Source organism: Nelumbo lutea, chromosome 2 (assembly GCF_056320005.1).
Source record: "Nelumbo lutea isolate HS-2025 chromosome 2, American lotus-T2T, whole genome shotgun sequence".
In the NCBI taxonomy this organism is placed as follows: domain Eukaryota; kingdom Viridiplantae; phylum Streptophyta; class Magnoliopsida; order Proteales; family Nelumbonaceae; genus Nelumbo; species Nelumbo lutea.
In genome coordinates, this window is record NC_142685.1 from 14132710 (window position 1) to 14153100 (window position 20391).

At 37.0% G+C, this 20391-nt stretch overlaps 1 protein-coding gene across 1 annotated transcript; it reads left to right on the forward strand.

Annotated features, from left to right (window-relative positions):
- The first annotated feature begins 4365 nt into the window (after nt 1-4365).
- On the forward strand, nt 4366-7865 carry LOC148868702 (scarecrow-like protein 9). The gene is made up of 3 exons (XM_088972700.1): nt 4366-4500; nt 4908-7324; nt 7414-7865. Exon 2 carries the CDS (start codon nt 4977-4979, stop codon nt 7236-7238), a length of 2262 nt encoding a protein of 753 aa, XP_088828826.1. The 5' UTR covers nt 4366-4500; nt 4908-4976; the 3' UTR covers nt 7239-7324; nt 7414-7865.
- The last annotated feature ends 12526 nt before the right edge of the window (nt 7866-20391 follow it).

Genomic DNA, 20391 nt, shown 5'->3' on the forward strand with positions numbered 1-20391 from the left:
ATATACTAACAATGCCCGTAGATCTATCCTTTTTTAGTTTTTTTTTTTTTTTTTTTTTTTTGTTTTCCTGATTTCCGCCCCTATTCCACCGGTTATCTAATGCCCAAACCCTACTGATCCCGGGTTAACGTCTTGGACCTTATGTTGCGATCACTTTATATATATATATAGATAAGCACCCCCACCAAAATAACTAAATTAATAAAAAGGCAAGCACATTGAATTGAACATCTAACGTAGAGTGATAAATAAGGCTTACATTGTCTAATTTCACTATTTTAAAGATTTCTTCCAAAGACAACTTAGGGGTGTTTATCAATATGTATGATTTTCAACCATGATGACTGCCAAAGACGTATACATTGATGGAGACTCCTTCATATGCACTGATATTACATTTTATCAATATAGTTAATGGTGAGAAGTCAGACTTATTAACTGCTATAAATACATCATACACCAAACATTAGGAACATTTATAAGAGTCTTGATTTGATATTTTATTTTAATCTACGTATTGCTGATAAATGGTTCTGTTCAAAGAATTGATACACCTGATACATTGGAAGGGGTGGTATCGACACTATTAACCTTGTGCATATTTTATTATTATTATTATTTTTTCAAAAATATGTCAGGGGTGGGTCTTAGGCCTGCTATGAGCCTATCCCGTGAAAATAACCAATTTCTCAAAATAACCTTATTTTGAATATCACATTTCTAAATCTTGGTTCATGATACACTGGTAGTAGTTCGAGATTTTATACAATCTCGTTAAAACCTTTTTCCTTTTAAATAAGACGACTAACATAGGCACATCTCATTTTTATTAATTAAAAATGTTTCAAGGTAAAAAATAAGGGATATTATCTAAAATTCACTTTGACTATGCAAGTAGGGGTGGCAATTGATCAGGTTTGGGTGGGTGGGGTTTGGGTTATGCTTCAACCCAGCATATTTGACCTGTCAATCCATTAATGACTCATTTATAAAAAATTAAATGAATTGGGTTCAACCCAAATCCACAATAACCCAACCAACTCATTAATTTTTCATTCAGTAAATGAGGCACACAAATTCTAGAAAAATATAATATAAATTATAGAAAGTACAGAATGTATATAAAATATAAAATGCAAAAAATAACATAAATTACAGAAAAAATAAATGTAATAATTTATAAAATAACCCAGAAAATGAAAAAAAAAACATAAGTTACAAAAAACCAAAGAAATACATTGAAAAATAACATAAATTACAGAAAAATAAATGTAATAATTTATAAAATAACCCAGAAAATGAAAAAAAATAACATAAGTTACAAAAAACCAAAGAAATACATTGAAAAATAACATAAATTACAAAAAAACCAAAGAAATACATGGAAACATAACATGAATTACAAAAATAACCCAGAAAATGAAGAAAAATAATATAAATTACAAAAAAAAAAACAAAGAAATATACGGAAAAATAACATAAATTACGAAAATAACATAAAAAATAAATAAAAATAACATAAATTACAAAAAAAGCCCAAACATCAAGAAGAAGAAATTTCCTCAGAAAAAAAAAACTGATTAGTATTTTAATCAATTAATTTTAATATTTCGAACAACATTGTAACAAAGCAAGTATTTAATAGAAGAAGAGATTTCCTCTTTGTCAAGCATGCTGGAAAGGAGACCAGACATCAAGAAGAGGAAATTTCACCTCCACTTCAACGTCCAAATCCCTCCAGCTTGTCTCCAGATTTAAGAATTGGGAATAATTCTTCTTGGGCTTAAAAGAAAAATTTAAAATTTAATTAAGAAAACCTCAACCAAAAAGACCAAATATGAAAAACCAAGGAGAGCACAAAAGGAAGCCTAGAGAAATCATAATTTCGGCAAAACATGTAGAAGTGAAGAATGGATTTTTGTCCCAAAAAATGTCAAAATAAAATGCAGAGAAAAAAACAGGTAGAAAATGAATGATATTCTCCAACCTCGCCAAAGTCCTCTGCTTACATACAAGTGATAAATGAACAGTTACAACGATCTCCAGAGTTATGAATGGCTTACCAGTAGTTTCTGCACCATTATCAGATTTCCAGCATGAACTGCAATTCCAAGAAACAATGCTATCACGTTAATCTCGAACTCCTTGTACTCGACCCTAGCTTCACTGGCTAATTAGTAGAACCTCCCTTCCTCAACTTTAGGCAACAACACCGATAAAATTCACATCACCATAAGAATCGACGATGCATTCTAATGTTGACTTCATCGCTGCATGTAATGTTCTCCAGCAATTGTAATAATTAGGAAGAAATGTAAGTCTTGATACGCACAATACACGTGCACGCACACACACAGAAAATAAAGCTCTTACCAACATAGATTTTAAAAACGAACCGGTGACCGAATTGGTCAGGGGTCCAGTTACCGGTTTGAATGGTTGGTTCGTTCTGACAAAAAAAATTAAAAAATTAAAAAACGGTCAAAACCATTTGAACAGTTCAAACGATTAATCAGCCAATTCAGTGGTTTATTGACCAAAAGCAACGGTTTTGAGAGAAAAAGCGGTTTTGGAGGAAAATGGAACTGATCAGGTGACCGGTTCTTGGTTTTTTCAGTCTAACCGTCCGATCCGGTCCAATTTTAAAAACAGTACTTTCCAAATCAAAAAGAAAAAGTAAAACCTTTTTGAATGCTTCTTGGATGCCCATGATCCAACCCACCCAATCCATTAAAAATATTTTTGTTGGGTTGACCCACCCACTAAAGACCCAGGGTTAACAAATACGACCCAACCTGCTAATAAACGGGTGGGTTGGGTTGTAAATTACCATCTCTAATTGCAAGCTTGGTGTGAGGTAAGGCTCAAGTAATGAGTAATATTGTTTTGAAAAATATTTAGTAAGTTTGATTGGCCATTCAAAAATAAATTGGTTAATGTAAAATACCCAAATGATAATGTAAACAACTTCTATTAATAATCATTAATAATGAACTAACAAAAATATAACAGAATGTGAGTTTTAGTCAATAAAACTCACTAATTGGGACTTTCCTGAGGTATTGAAAATTCATGATAATAATATCCCTAAATTTAAGTATGGAGATGGGCTCAAAATCACTTTGACTTGGATGATACCCCCACAAATGCCCCACATGCACATCTCACCATGCATTGAGAACATCTTCGAAAATTATTTGTGGGAGATGTTTCCAATACATGATTGGAATATGCTATGAGGCATTTGTAGAGTGCAGATGTGAATTCAGCGGAACCTAACTTAGCAAACAAGGCTTTCACCACGAGGATGATGAGAATTGTGATATTCTGCCCATAAAACACATTCCAACCCTCTACCAACTTGATCTAACACCGCATATCTCACCATCAGTCTGGGACCCATCATAAAAGTGGGAGCCGCTATGTATAAGATATGGTGTGAGATCCTATTGGTAGAGGGTTAAAATGTGTTTTATTGGAATTCAAATCAATCCCCCACGAGATTGGCCCCCACAACATCCCACAGCACATCTTTGCCATGTATTGAAAGCATCTCTTGATGATGACATTATTATTTTTAAGATTATCATTAGGAGATGTTCCCAATGCACGGCAGGGATGTGTTATGGGATGTTGTAGGGGGCTGATTTAGTCTCGTTTTATTAGCAGATGATCCGAGAGATATTCTACCAACAAAACAAGTTTCAACCCTCAACCAAGTACAAACTTAAGATATACGAATGTGAGCCGCTCGGCCCGCTCCTATTAACTTGCGAGCCGCTGGAATATATACTCTTTATTAGCAACTAACTGTCTCAGTTGGTAGGTTTTGTGATTCGTCGAAGTAGAGACCTGGGATCAAATCCCGCTGCCACCGGGGTGGTGGTGGCGAGGGTTAAGAGAAAGGGAATGGGCTACATGCTGTTGTGTAATCCCATGAAGCGAAAAAAAAGAATATATACTCTTTATTTTCTTCGCACACAAGGTCGGACACGTGTAAAAAACTATATTTTCATAGGTCCCGCGATGTCTATAAGGAGATGAATGGATGGAAGAGCTCCATTTGTCGTTTTTTCTAGTTTTGTACTGTTTAGTTCGATCAGTTTCGCCGTTAGATTAGGATCAGTTCGGAGTTACCTGGACCAACTTATTGCTTGTCCCAAACGGCCAAGCCCAAGGCCAACAGTGACAAGTGACAATGGGGAAATCGGCGAGGAGATAGACGACTAATTGATGACAGTCTCTGTAGCGACTCATGCTTTTATGAGGACCGACCACCGGAGAAAATCGTTGAAATAAAGACTGTAGCCGGTAACATCTGGATGAACGGATCCAACGGCTGAGATAATGCCTTCTGGTCCTTCCTTGAAGGTTCCCCCCTTCGACACAGTAAAGGAGCCCTTTCCATTCCACCCTTTAAAGTGGAGCGAGTCACCAAAAGTTCTGCTTCAGCTTTCTTTCTCTGCGTACTTGGTTAGGGCTAGGGTTCGTCTCGTCAAGGTACGACTGTTCTCCCCTGCTGCTTGTTATTCATCGTAGTCTGTTATTCTCTCCTTTATCCCTTTTCCGAAATCGAAAGCTTGTTATTGCTATATGTCGATCTCGCGTCTCCTCTGACGTTAGTTTCTGTTCATTTCTCTTAATCTCCATGTCGATTTGATTCAGTTCTCGCGTTAGACTTTTGAATCTAGTCATCTAATATGCTAAATTCTAGTAACTTGCCCGTAAATTTCGTACTCGATGATTCAGCTTTGGAAATGTTCGATGCATTCTAGCGATTATAAGATTTAAGAAAAATTCTAATATATGTTTCTGTTTTAGAGTTGTTGAAGTTATTGGTCTGTAAAAGCCTGAAAAATCCAATTTATCTTGAAAAAGGGTTATTTAATTAATTTATTCATTCATAGGAAACTTATCGGCTAGGATTGGATAGGGGACTCTCCACGTCGAATTGTGTTAGTGGTCCTTTAGCATAGATGGTTATGGATCCACACCTCAGAGTTTTATCTGGTTCCATGAACGGAATCAGATTCGACGATGATCCCGTTTCATTTCAGAATATTGTCAATAAGCTTAAACTCGAAGAAACCATTGTAAATCCTATCGTGTCTCTTCCACTTCTTCAACCTGATCCAAACCCTAGCACCGTCCCTTCATCTTCGACTGTGAGCGAGGAAGAGTCCCATGAAGAATTGGATTTCTCCGATGTAGTTCTCAAGTACATAAGCCAGATGCTTATGGAAGAAGACATGGAAGAGAAAGCTTGCATGCTCCAGGAGTCCTCGGCTCTTCAAGCCACTGAAAAACCTTTCTATGATATCCTTGGCGAGAAATATCCCCCTTCCCCCAATCAGCCTCCTTTTTATCTTGACGATAACCCTGAAGGCCTAGACGATCACTTCACCCCAAAGTACATCAACTATAACAGCAGTAGCAGTAGTAGTAGCAACGCAGTTGATACAAATTGGATTTCTGATATTGGAGAGTCCAAGCCCACTCAGACAGGGACTTTTCTTGGTGACTATACTTCTCAGTCCACTTCCCCTTCATCTTTCAGCTCTTCAAACAGTGGTACTAGCACTGTAGATGGTTTTTTAGAGTCCTCAGTGAGTACAGTTCAAGTTCCTGAGATAATTAGTGAGTGCGAATCTGTTTGGCAGTTCCAGAAAGGAGTTGAGGAAGCTAGTAAGTTCCTTCCTAATGGTAATAACCTGATTCTTGATCTAGACACCTATCCTCTATTCCCTCGCAAACCAAAAGAAGAGGTTAAGGATGTTGTGGTCAAGGTAGAGCAGAAGGATGAGAGGGAGCACTCACCTAATGGGTCGAGGGGAAGGAAGAATCCACATCCAGAGGATACAGATTTAGAGGAAGGGAGGAGTAACAAGCAGTCTGCAGTTTATGCTGAACCCACTGTACGATCTGAAGAGTTTGATAAGGTATTGCTTTGTACTGGAGGGAAAGAAGAGTCTTCTTTGTCTATTCTCCAAGAAGCCTTGCATAATGGCACAAGCAAAAATTCACATCAGAATGGGCATTCCAAAGGATCCAATGGTGGGAAATCCCGTGGTAAGAAACATGGTGGTAGAAAGGAAGTTGTGGATTTGAGGACTCTACTTATTCACTGTGCACAGTCTGTTGCTGCGGATGACCGTAGAAATGCTGGTGAACTGCTGAAACAAATCAGGCAGCATTCTTCTCCATTTGGGGATGGAAACCAGAGGTTAGCCCATTATTTCGCTGAAGGCCTTGAGGCACGCTTGGCTGGCACAGGGAGCCAGATTTACACTGCCCTTGCAACAAAGAGAACATCAGCTGCTGATACCTTGAAGGCTTATCATCTATACCTTTCTGCATGTCCATTCAAGAAGCTCTCAAATTTCTTCTCAAACCGGACAATTTTGAATTTGGCCGAGAAAGCAACAAGGCTCCATATCATAGATTTTGGTATCCTTTATGGTTTCCAATGGCCATGCCTTATCCACCAGCTCTCAAAAAGACCTGGTGGGCCCCCCAAGCTTCGTTTTACTGGGATCGATCTTCCACAGCCTGGTTTCCGGCCAGCTGAGAGAGTCGAGGAAACAGGGCGTCGCTTAACAAATTATGCTGAAAGTTTTGGTGTTCCTTTCGAGTACAATGCCATTGCACAGAAATGGGAAACCATTCAAATTGAGGATCTCAAGATCGAGAGGGATGAGATACTTATTGTGAACTGCTTGTATCGTTTTAGAAATCTGCTTGATGAGACTGTGGTGGTGGAGAGTCCAAGGAATGCTGTTCTGAACCTGATCAGGAGGTTAAATCCTGATGTTTTCATTCATGGGGTTGTGAATGGGGCCTATAGTGCCCCATTCTTTGTTACAAGGTTCCGGGAAGCTCTTTTCCACTTTTCTTCTGTGTTTGATATGCTTGAAACGAATGTTCCACGTGAGGATCAAGAGAGGATATTGATTGAGAGAGAAATTTTTGGACGAGAAGCCCTGAATGTGATAGCATGTGAGGGCTCAGAAAGGGTTGAGAGGCCAGAGACTTACAAGCAGTGGCAGGTTCGGAATACGAGGGCTGGGTTCAGACAGCTCCCATTGGACCAGGAGATCATGAAGAAGGCAAGGGACAGGGTGAAATCAAGCTATCACAAGGATTTTGTGATCGATGAGGACAGCCAGTGGATGTTGCAAGGATGGAAAGGACGGATTATTTATGCACTCTCCTCTTGGGTACCAGCGCATGACTCCTGAAAATGTGTTTGTTGGCATTTGACCAAGGGCAGGATCGAGGCAGTGGTCTTGTTTAGTCCATATTGAACTAGAAAACTTATTGAAAGGTAAAATACTGTTTGCTATGTGGCTTTGAATTAAGACATGGTTGGCTTTATTTTCATCATATTTATGACCTGTACTACTTTGTGTCCAGGTATATATATGAGCTCGCTCGATTGCTGCAGTAGCTTAATTTGCTTTATCCAGCGGGTGAAAAGTCGTCCCTGCTGTCGATCTTGCCATGGAGGAAGGGGGATCACTGTCTGATTGCAGGTAATGGTATCATCTTATCAACTTATCAAGGCAAAGTAGAGAGAAGCTAATGGAAGTGGACAAACATTTATTGTATTTCGCCAGACACTGTGTACTACAAGAAAGTTAGCAGAGGGCATTATAATCATTTTGTTGGAGTCAATGAAATACTTGGTATAGAATTTAGTAAGGAAAGAGATATGCTGCCTATGTATATTCATGTTTTTGTAATGTGTAAGATGTGCCGGTCCAGTAGTTGACACTAGACAGTGGTGTAGAAGAAGAAGAAGAAGAAGAAATTTTTGTAAACAGGAGGATCCAAAATAAATGACATTGTATGATGCCGTGTCCTCATTATTATCGCCTTTGTAGTTGTAGTTGTCACCATCCGCGTGCTTTCTGACCTGCATTCTCTTCTCTTGGTCTTGGCTCTTTTTTTTTTTTTTTTTGAGGGGGACGGTAGCTGTCGCTGTCTTCCATATTGTTTGCATATCGATGATTTTATTGTATCATGTCTGGTCTGGTGGTCATTTCTTTTCTGTTTTGAATTTTGAGCGTTGCTGGGAAAGGAATTCATGGTTGAATAGTCCACTCTGACTCTGTTACTCACCTCCGACTGTGTAGCGCAATCTATTTTTATTAGTATTAATGTGCATTTACTTGGGGAAGTTTGGTTCACGGATCTTCTGTACGCAAGATATGTTATGAGCAGGACACCACAGCGTTCGCACACATTTGTAAACAATATGGAAGTTTAACACGGCGTGTGCACAGCGTTCGCACACGTTCGCACACATTTGTAAACATAGGGAACTTCGGCGTGTGCACAGCGTTCGCACACAGCAGATCTGGAGTTAGAAGTTTAACACGTTACGCATTTGTATTCCTGTGATGTAATTAAAGGCTCTTTTTGTTTGTGGTACAAAGCTGAATCAGAATATCAGATATATAATTTGCACCTGTTTCTGTTTTGTTTTTACTATGATTTGCACTCTTAGTACCTAGTGAAAATTTTGCATTACCTTCCATCTTAATTATCTCCCAAATAAAATAAGGATGACATCATAAACAAATGTCCTTCCATCTACACTCCGAAGCATTTACACCAGTGCAAATAAAATTAACATTGCCAAATAATGAAGCCTAATGAACTTGTAGACCATGTGCCCGTTTGGGAGGATTGAACTGCAACGGATTCTAGCTTTCCAAAGTGGGCCCTATATTGACAGTCTTTTTAAGCTATATATTTGATGAAAACTCAGGAGAGACAAATAGGCATTTCTAATCAGTCGTTTTTTAGGTTATGTTGTCCACTTCAGCCTTTTTGGAAAGCTTATCTGTATTGCCTCAAAGCATCTAAAGTCTCAACCAGCTAAATTGAACGTTTAGCTCAGCCTTCCCAAACAGAGCCCTAATGCTCAATGGTCTCCAATGCTGTAATGTTTAATATATACTCGTCCAAACTTGATCCGTTTTTAATTAGAAATTTGGGGAATCAAATATGGATCGTAAAATTAGATGTGCATTAAATAATTTTAAAATGGCAAAATTATCCTTTATGGTATTTTCTAACCATTTTACCCATTTCGTTTAAGTGTTAAAAAAAGTAAAGGGGAAGAAGGGTTATGAAACTAGACACCGATCAACTGTTGAAGCTCCCGCTCCCTTGTTCAAGCTCCTCCATTCAATGAACAATCAACTAGAATCATAGGAAGAATTATATTGCTCAAGGCTCAAGGCTTCCTCTACTGCAATAAATCTCATTAAAAAGTCTCTAGATGAAAATGGGTCTAGTACAGTGGAGATAATCCCCAAGGAACCAGACGACCTTTGGTTCATATACAACTTGGCATCCAAAGGTGATACAATTTCATCTGAGAACACCCGGAAGGTTCAGATGGATTCGATGGCAAAGGTTGCTACGAGGGTGAAGATGATGTTCAACATCAAATTAGTTAGCCTCAAATACGATCAACATGACTCAATGTTGTGAGTTCATGGTAAGACCACGACCAAGAACAAGTTCATCTTGACTAGCATGCTTCACACATTGCAAATTAAGCCACATAAGCCTCTAGAGATAACGAACAAATCACATATATTTGTTGTTAACACCACGTCAGGAGACAAGCACAGTTTGAAGGAGGTGTTAAGTGATTCAACCACCATGTTTATGGTAAGCAAGGTTTTAAAAACCGACCCAAAAATGAAACCATTTTAGCCATCGGTTTCTGGGTCAGCGGTTTGACCGTCCGAGTTAAATGGTTCAAACGATTTAAACACTTTAACAGGAGATATGTCATCTTACCCATTAGATTGGAAAAATAGGGTAAGATGCATATAAATATAAAGAGAAATAAGGTTTGAGGATGAGAGTGAGATTTAAGACATTGTCGGTTGAGAGAGTTTAGAAGAGAAGAAGGAGGAGGAGGAGGTCACTTGCAGTGACGACGATGACAACAATGACGATGATAAACTACAACGGGAACAGTGGCAACGATGGTGCGACGAAAGTAGATGTGAGATTTCTCTTAGATCTCACATGCACTCTCTCTAGTAGTTAGATTTCTATCACATATCTCTAAACCTAAGATCTCTCTCACACATCTCTCAACTAATCTCTCTCTCTCTCTAGTAGATCTCAGATCTGAGGGATCTTCTCTTTTCATTCTTGTTGTCATAAGTAATAAACCGTGAACCATTCCCTGGGTCAAACAGTTCAGCAGTCAAACCGCCAGGTCAACGGTTCATTGACCAATTCAATGGAACAATTTGGTTCACATATTTTCATTATCCATAGAACAACTTGCTCAGTTTGTAAGAATTGGTGCAATTGCACTTCCCATTGCTAGATATGGATGAAATAGGAATGTAATGTCGAACGTGCAAAAGAAGACTACATGAACTCAAAATTAACAGACGCGACGATTCTCTGCCACAATTGCCACATCTAAAGTGCTACCATTTCATGTTGCTCAAATCCTGAATTGGTTTATGTGGAAGTGGCAGATAAAGAAAATTAGATGACACCTAATGGGTATTTTTGTCAGTTCACTTATCCGTTAACGTTTGTTAACGGTATTAAACACAATTTGAAAGTTCAGGGTATTGCAGCGACACATTTTGAAGTTCAAGAACTGACTTGATATAACCCCTAAAGTTGAGGGTATAGGGTACTAATCAGTCCCAACTGACTTGACACAATCCAATAAATATTTTTTGACTAGTCTATTTCAATGTCTCAACTGTCCAATCTATTTTAGATTGGTTCCAACCCAAACCTACTACATTGACGCTTGTATTCTTATCATTCATCAGTGGACCGGATATTGGTTCAATTTGACCCAATCCAATATAAATCCATTATAGATGGATGAGGTTCAATCCAATCCAATAAATACTTTGGACCATAAAGCCTAAACTGGTCCAATTCAATTTGATTTCAATTTGGATAGGTCCAACCCATAATCGGTCCACTAACACCTTGTCTGTATCCCATCTTAATCTGAATTTGACTTGAATCCTGTGTGGACTTAATTGATAAGATTTGAATCCAATTTACCCAATCCATTTTCAGCCCTAATGATTTGAACCCTATCACTAATATGTGTATCCCTCGTGTTGATCATTTTTTAAAATTATAAATTTATTACAATTGAAATTGTGCTAAGCACATTTGGGAGAAATATTAAGGGCAACTTTTTGCCCTTAAATATCATTAAAAAATAACATTTTTATATAATAACTTAAATAGAGTAGTTTTTTTGGAAAAATATCAAAAAAGGGCGTTGTTGTTCGTCTTTCTCTCCTCAGCCTCTGTATTCATGCGAATGGATCTCCTCTGCCTTAGGAAGTTTTCGGGATTGCCGGTTGGGAAGACACGTGCTAGAAACTTGGAGGTGGAGAGAGGGACGTTAGAACCACCTTGCTAGATAGCGTCGGGGACCTTGAGGTGGACGATGGCGTTGAAAGACATCGGGACGCTAATCATGTTGGTGAGCTCCAGTATGGCCAACATAGCGTTGTTTCGGGTCTCTACTGTCTCGTCTGCCATGGCCGTAAAGCTCTGCTTCTGAGTTCTCACTTCTCAGAGAGAGAGAGAGAGAGAAAGTTCTGGTTTGAGGTTGGTTGGGATCCTGAGGTTGTTGACGTCACTTTGCCTAAAGAAACAAGAAAACATTCCACTGTATCTCCTATGATTTTATCGATTTCTCCTGAGGACTCCGGTCATAGTTGTTGCCGACGACCTTAACCAATCACAAGGCAGAGGAGGAAGATGAGTAAAAGTGACCTTTCTTGATAATTTTCCTAAAAAGTTATCCTATTTTAATTATTATATAAAAATAATATTTTTTAATGATATTAAGGGCAAAAAGTTGCCCTTATCTTCTAGAAACCCTATATATTAAAACAAAGCCCTCAAATCATTTATAGTTAGACACAAGGTTCAAAATTTCGCAACGTATCGGCCCGTATTGGTCGATACGTATCATATCTTTAAAGGGTTGGCACGAGAAACACTACAAAATCATTTGTGTCATGTTTTTTCGTTATGCCTACCCCATATCGTGACCATATTGCAGCGTATCGCGCTTGCATTGGGGTGTATTGGACTTGTATAGAGGTGTAATGGTCAATACAATACGATTTTCTTGTATGCAAAAAATGAATTAAATTTTTTTGAGAAAAAAAAGACTTCTAACTCTCTCTAAAAGCCTTCTTTCTCTTCTTTGAGGTTTAAATAGATGTATTTAATTTTTTGAAGAACGTTTAGAAAAAAAAATATTATATTTTTGGTATAATTTTCCCATGAAGAATAATTGTGTCATAGATCTACGAGTGATCTACCATATCATAGATTTGTTGAAATTTCTAAAATATTAATTTTTTGTATTTATTTTTCAAGTATAAAAAAATATTTATTTTTTTGTAAATCTAAAATATTTATTTATTTTTTAATTTTAATTCATAGATCTATTAAAATTTATTGTAAAATATTTCTTTCTAATTTTTTGTATGGTCTAACTATAACATTTAACATGTTGTAAACCTATGGATGATCTACTACATCCATAAAATTATTTTTCTATTACATTTTATAATAAATAATTATTTAAACAATTATGGAAAATATTTAATTAAATAATTATTAAGCTTATATTTTATAGTTATAACCTTATTAGAGAATACCCTTATGTTTCTGTATGTTGATTGTAACATTTTTTTTCATAAAAATCACTTAAGGATTGATGTTATTTTTATGCATATATAGCACATTTAGGCCCTATAATTAATGTTATTAATGTATATTTATAATTTATTGGAGTATCTATAGTGTTTTCATGTATTTTCATGGGTATCTTAATTTTTTCGTCTGCATCCATGCGTATCCAAAATGTATCCTGACTCGTCTTTTAAATTTATCTTTCTGATACACTTAGTATTTTGGATACTTTGAACCTTGATTAGACATATATATATATCCACTATCAGAAAATGTGAGAATAGAAAAATTGCTAATTTTAGATACATGACTACCTATAACAAAATAAAATTGCCTACTTTCAAAAGCTGTGCGGTTTATATTAATATTTTTAATTCAAATAAAAGGTTCATTATAAAGATTTTCAATGGTGTGCCATTCTTTTAAACAAAATTGGTTGTTAATTACGAAGTTCATTTCAACGGTGTTCCTACTAAGTTCATTTTTTCCCCATTTTGCCTTATAACATGGCCATTTCCCCTCGTTATTTTAATGTAATGAAAATTGAAATAACCAGGATGGTATTTGGTAAGTGATGGCATTTTCGGAGCAATGACACTAACTCAGAACCATGTAGGCATTTAATAAAAAAAAGCTAAATTTATGCCATTTATCAGATAATTATATTTTTATCATTTATGTGAGAGTCATTTATCAGAAAAACATTAAAAAAAAACTGATATTTTTCATTTTCAATGGCATTTTTTACTGTTCAGCGCATGTGCGCACCTAATGATGTGCAGTGGTGCCTAGTAGTGCTGAGCTGCTAAAAAAACTTTTAAAGCAAAATTTGTCCTGATTTTCTGAAAAAAATGGTACAAAACGTTTATCAAATAAATATCATCAATACCAAGTTAGAATCTATTTCTTTAATTGTCTCTCCCTGCCATATTGTACCTGATGTTGCCCCAGTCCCCAACGAGAACCACGTAGCCTCTGCTCAATTGCAGTATAAATTCATCAATCAAGATCATGAAGCTAGAGCGAAAAAAAGATTAATTAGCCTGTGCATTAGAAAATATTGTTTTATTAACCAATTGGTGCCCTCTAGTGGGGGATGTGTGACGAACCTCTACATTCGTCATTCACCCATTCCCAGAGAGAAACGACATTGCTTAACGCAGTTTCTGCTTTCCTCGATGAAAAAAAAAAAGAAGAAAAACTAATATTAATAAGGCGATTAAATGTCGCAAAACCGGCGGTGTATGAATTTCTCTCTTTGTTTTTTTCCTCAATTTTCCGACCACCTTGATCCCTTTGTCGGGAAGAAAAGATAAAATAAAATAAAATAAAACTCTGTAAGCGACATCTACAGACTGTAGTGGTGGTCCAGATCAGAACCTGACTACAGATGGTATGATGAATTTGATTGAATTGTTAAATGAAAGATATTAAAAAATAAAACGGTAAGTAAGCAATCTCGTGGGATGATAATGAAGTTAAAGTCGGGCTAAATAATGTGGTGTTCCTGTACAGGTTGATCGATATTTAAAAAGATAGGTCAGAGTCAGACTCACTGATGTCTGCCTCCACATTCCATCCACCTAGGTATTATACTCCATTTGCTTTAGACAATTAGACTAGCTCGCTGCTCCTCCATTCTTTAATTTAGAATAACAACAACTACCAAAACGATGGTTTGGCCACATCCCGGGCATTTGGCTCCTATCACATGTTAGATTCCTAACTTGTCTAGTGCAAAGTGTAACAGCAGCCTCTTGTTAATGCAGAAAAGAGACACAATCATCAAAAGGGGTTCCCTAATTGGGTAAGTAGGAAGCTTTCATGGATTATCTTATCTACATTTTCTTTTGTTGGCCATTAGGTGGAATTAAGTTTGTAATCTCTTGTTTTAAAAATAAAAGTATTCATAATCAGGTGAGTCGGATTAGCTTAATGTGATGGTTTGCGTCAGAGGCTGTGAAGGTTCGGCTTATCTAAGACTCTCATCTCATCAAGTAGTGGAGTTAATTTCATTCTATATATTGAAAGCTATCCTTACTAAATAATAAATTTGAAAGTTGGCTTATGATTCATGAAAAGATAGCTTATCTAGAAGATGTGGTACTCGTAATGTCTATTGGGCCAAAATTTTCCTTTGAAAAGAGCTTGCCATATGGAAGAATATTCTTGGATGTTTAGGGTTTTCTCTCTACACGCTCAACCCACTGTCGACATCAGTGGGGAGCCTTTATCTTACCTTTTCACTCGTCACTTCTTAAGCTATTACATGGGTTCACATGCATGTTTCATTTTAATAAATATAAAATTTGCCAGCTCTCCTGCTTATGTTGACTTTAGGCTGAAATGTCGTGAGAGGAACAGATGGAATATTGGAATCCTTCTAGAGAGGATTTGAGCGGAGCCGGTCGACCAGTTGCAGTAAAGACCAAGGAGAAGAGAGGGAAGAGGGGATTTTGAGTGGCAGAGAGAAAATCTTTGGGACCAGAGAAATTAAGATTCATGTTGTTTTTTAACAGGTGTGTCTAGCAACAGTGGGGTTAATGGGTGGGATGACAAACACTCTCAAGTGGAGAAAAGAATTTGAAAGCAACTTTTGAACTCTCAATTAATTTGCCACTTGTATGATTCCTTGTTGTTTACGAAAATTCAACAAACAATACAGCAGCAGTTTCAAGTCAAGGCTGTTTGGCGAGTTTTCCTACGCAAACAAGGAATTTTTAATGTAAGGACCAAGGAGTTCCTTATGAGGCCCCACTTCTTTTTGTAGCATGGAGGAACTATGGCTTTGGATTTGATCACCTCTTAATTTCTTCTTAATATAAAAATTAAAAATAAAAGACTTTACTTCATGATTCTAAAAAGTTTTGAGTTTTTACCAATCAAAATCCCATGAGCATGAATTTTGATGAATAAAAACTGATTGCCTGCAAATTTATGATACCAATTAATTCTTTATAAGTTTTGGATATCATGTCATATTCCAACCTGGTATTTTAAATTAGAGTCCGTTTGGTTTGGATTTAGAATTGGAATTGGAATCGATTTTTTTTTCTTAAATCGGAATCGGAATGGTCTATTCCCATAATCTATTTGGTTCAGACAGGAATGCAAATAAAAATTGAAATCAGTAGGATTAAGATTTTATTCCCGAGAGGGGCACTAAATGGCCATTCCCTCAAATGGAGAAATGTCACTACAAAAGGAATGAGAATGAAATTTCGATTCCACCCAGCCAAACAGTTGGAATTAGAATAGCCCATTCTAATTTCGATTCCAGACCTTTATTCTTGTGAACCAGATGAGGCCTTAATTCTTTAAAAAAAGTTGGAAGAGGAATCCAGAGACTCCTTCGAATTGAATTGAGAAAAAGTTGCCAAGACCAGAAGGAAAATTCCTAGGTTGTGGAAGGAGATTGCAACCAGGGCATATGCAACCAAGTTAGTAAAATTGAGAATAGATACAAGCACTGAAAGTGACAGTCAAATACAAACTCAAATTACTGATAAGGACAAGTATTAGGGCTGCAAATGGATCGAATCTGGATGTTGGTAAATTTAATTTTGAATTCGAATAGAATCTTATCAATTGGATTTAAATGAATTGAATTCAGGTTGTAATCAGACATTGAAGAGTATAAATAAATTAAACTAAAAATGACTAAAGTATTATATATTCATTAATAGAATGAACAAAAAATGACTTTAATAATATTATATTTCATCAACAAAATGAATTGAAAAGTTAAATTCAGACAAATACTCCATCTTAGAATGGGGCTGGGGATAATAATATAGAGATATCAATGGGTTCGGTTTGGTGTGGGTTTTGCCCAATCTGAAGCCGTTCCAATTTCCAACCCACAGACAACAGGCTCATATATATTCACAAATGATTCAATACTACGTTTGTTATGGGTTGATTTCAACCCGATGTATCTTGAACAACCTCCAATGCCACTAGGGATGGCAACGGGGCGGGGCACCCCCTCCCCATCCCCGCCCCGTGGCTAAAATCCCCACCCCGTTTCCAGTATCGAGGTAGAGATTCAACCTCCTTCCCCGGCTTCATCGGAGATGGGGAATCCTCGACATGTACCCGCTCCGTCCTCTTCAAACTCCACTTTCATGGCTAAAATCCCCACACCCGTCGTCTTCGAACTCCATTTTTTTCACTGTATTCTTGTATTAATCTTTGTCTAACACCTTTTCATCATTAACCAAATTTGTTTATGTGAACAATAAAAAAAGCAACCTTGAAGAGCATCGACATTCACGTGTTCTAAGCAAAGTAAAAAAGCAAAAGTAATTCCAGTTCATGTACATGTAATAAACGCAAAGCTATCATGTCGTATTGAACATAGAGAGCACCGAGAAACACAGTGAAGATCGAAGAATTAAGGAAGATTGGGAAGTCTGCTACTACGGCAGCGGCGGCGCTCGGCAATCAGCGGACGAACAGAGAGCAAGAAAGGAAGAAACAAAGAATGAGAGAAAGACTGCCAGTGCCAAACTGAGAAACTGAGAATGAGAGAAAGTGAGAACTACGGCGGTCAGCAATTCCTCTATGCTACTGTGGCGGTGATGCCCGGTTATCGGCGGTTGTGCGAAGGTTGAATGAAGACTCAGTTCAATGACTCTCTGAGTCTCTATATGTGTAAAGGTTGAAGAAGACGAAACTTGTTGTTGTATTCGAGAATAGGAAAACAGGCGGCAACTCACAACTTGTTGTTGTATTCGAGACTCTCACATTCCTAACCTAATACACTAATACCTACATAATACCTTAATAAATTATATATAAGGGTATATTTGTAATTTACAACTGGGGCCGGGGCGGGTTCGAGGATTTATACGCAGACCCCATTCATGCCCTGTTTCCAATACAGGACAAAAAAAAATTCCCCAAACCTGACTCGTCCCCATGTATGATTGGAGAAAATCCACCTGTTCAGGGTGAATCGGATCAGAGACCTGGTTTTGTGGGTAAAATTGCCATCCCTAAATGCCAAAGAACCAGATTCTGTCCCAAATAAAGAGATGATGTCACTTTCTATAATGTGACTCGAGAAATGCTTGGCTGTTGAGTTCACATTGGCGCCCCACATGCATTGAGAGATGTTCCTAATATACGGTTGGGATGGATTGTGGGGTGTATTTTGTGTGTATGACACGTTAGCATGAGTGTGGGTAAAAGAGTAATTACAACCAACATTGTTTTAATTAAAAAGACAAAAAATTAATCGGGATAACGAGTCACGCGCACTCTATTTGCTCCAAAACAGCAAGGCTGTCCTTTCCCTTTCCAATGTAAGGGGATGTTTGGGAATTAAGTGCTTATTTCTAGTAAAAATTATGGGTTATCTTACCTTACAAATGTTTATTTGTTTTTTAAATTTTATTTTGCACAACCCCCACCTATGATGGGCATACCCTCCACTTGTATTGTTAGATTCCCCTACATGTTATTGTTAACAAGGACAAATTTGTGATGTGGGAGAATCAATCGCCCTCTAATTGCTTACTGTTAAAATAAACGCTTTTTCGTATTGAGCATTTGTTGATAAGGATACCAACTTTCCCCATCCCTGCGGGGTCCTAGTCTCGACTCAATGGAATCAGGGATGGAGATTGCCTAGTGGGCTTGGGGATTGATAGTGATACTCAATAGGGATGGAGAGTGAATTTCTTGCCCCACTCTATCCTCAATTATATATTAAATAAATCTATATTATAAAAAACTTTTAATTTAAAAATTTTGGTGATTCTAATCTTCAATGGGAAACCCATCTCCATCGAAGAATGGGATGGAGGGTCATTTTTATCCGCAATGAGGATTGGGGTTGGGGACAGTTGTTTTAAAGTCGAAGTTAGGGATAATGGGTATGGTCCCCCACCCCGAACCTGCCCCCTTTGCCATTTCTATTTGCTGATCTGTTTATCCTATAAGTGCTTATTTAATAAAAACGACAATCCTAGCCTTAGCTTAACATAGCTATATATTGAGTATATTTGAATATTATACTGCTACATTTGGATGAAAATGGCGTTGTCATTCATTGAAGAAAGAATAGGGAGGTTGTCACCAATCTGTAAACACAACAAAAAATATGCTGTTAAAATGCAAAAGCAAAGCGAAGAGAAATGAAAGAAGAAGAAGAAGAAGAAGAAGAAGAAGAAAATCAGGTAGTTGTTGTGAGCCTTTGGTCTCCGCCGCTGCTTCAAACAAGTTAAAGGGAAGAGAGAAAGATAGGGTTTCATCAGGGGCAATACCTGGAACTATAATAAAAGTTGGGAGATAAGGATGAAATGCAAAATAAAAAAAAAAAAAAATCAATTAAGTGCTTAAAAGAATCTCTAATATTGAGCTTACATTTTATGCACTTATTTTGAAATAAGTATTTTTTTTGGCTTATTCCCCAAAGGCAATTAAACACTCACGAATTTTTGGGTGGTGGTCCTAGTTAGACCTGGAAAAAAGTTCATCTAACCCACGAACCCGACCCAACCCAACCCGAAAAAATAGGGTTAGGGTCTCTTATTTAGCAACCAGAATGTGAAAATCACCCAACCCGACCCAATCCGAAAAAAAACTGGGTTGGGTTGGGTTGTGTTGGGTCATGGGTCAACCCATTAACCCCATTGTCAAGTCTAATTGAGATTATTTATGCATTGTTAGAAGTTTCCACTTTTTTATTTTTTTTTCTATTTAGTCTTTACTTTTTATTGTTTACTCTTTCAATTGTTAAATGTTCAAGTTTTTATTTTATATTTGAAAATTTAAAGTTAATTCTTTTAATTTTGACATTTTTCATATAATTTTTCTTTATTTTTTTTAATTTTAATTATTTTTTGGGATGACAAAAAATTGACCCATGGGTCAACCTTAACCCGAACATTTAGAGTTAGGGTCTAACATTTGACAACCCAACCCGAAATACCTTGACCCAACCCGAACCCAACCCACCCAACCCAATTGCCAGGTCTAGTCCTAGTACTTAAAATATGTCATCGCAAAAAGAAACAATTAAAAGAAAAATAAGATATATTATGACTATTGAAGGCGGTGGAAGAGTGAAATATGCTATTATTGCTTCTACCTCTAGAACTGAGGTGGGACAGTTCAACTGCACCAATCGAAACGCCCTACCAGCCGATTGACGGTCTGGATTGATCAATGCCATCCTAATAGAAAGCCATATTTTCCATAGAAGGTCAAAGAGATATTGAAAGGTCTATTCATTTACGTACTTTTTTTTTCAATTTTTGGTCGAACATACATATTTAATGGTAGAACTGGTACTTGGGTGAGGTTCATGCATCTTGCAGCTTGAGAGGAGAAAAGAAAGAGTTTTTAATCTCTTGTAATAACCCAAACAGTGTTTAATTAATAGAACACAACGTCGATTGCCCCACAACCACCCAAAGAAAAAGAAAAGAAAGGATTAAAAAAGTTCCTTTGTATCAACAACATTAGAGTCAAAAAGATGTGGCCGACATAACTCGTGGCTCCTCTCCTGCAAATGCATAAAAACATCATGAAATAACCTTATTTCAATCAGAATATGGAATACTACGACAATATCATTTGATTGGATTTTTTTTTTTTTTCAATTGAAAGCGCGTTAGAATGGAAAAGTTGTATTTGAAACATTTT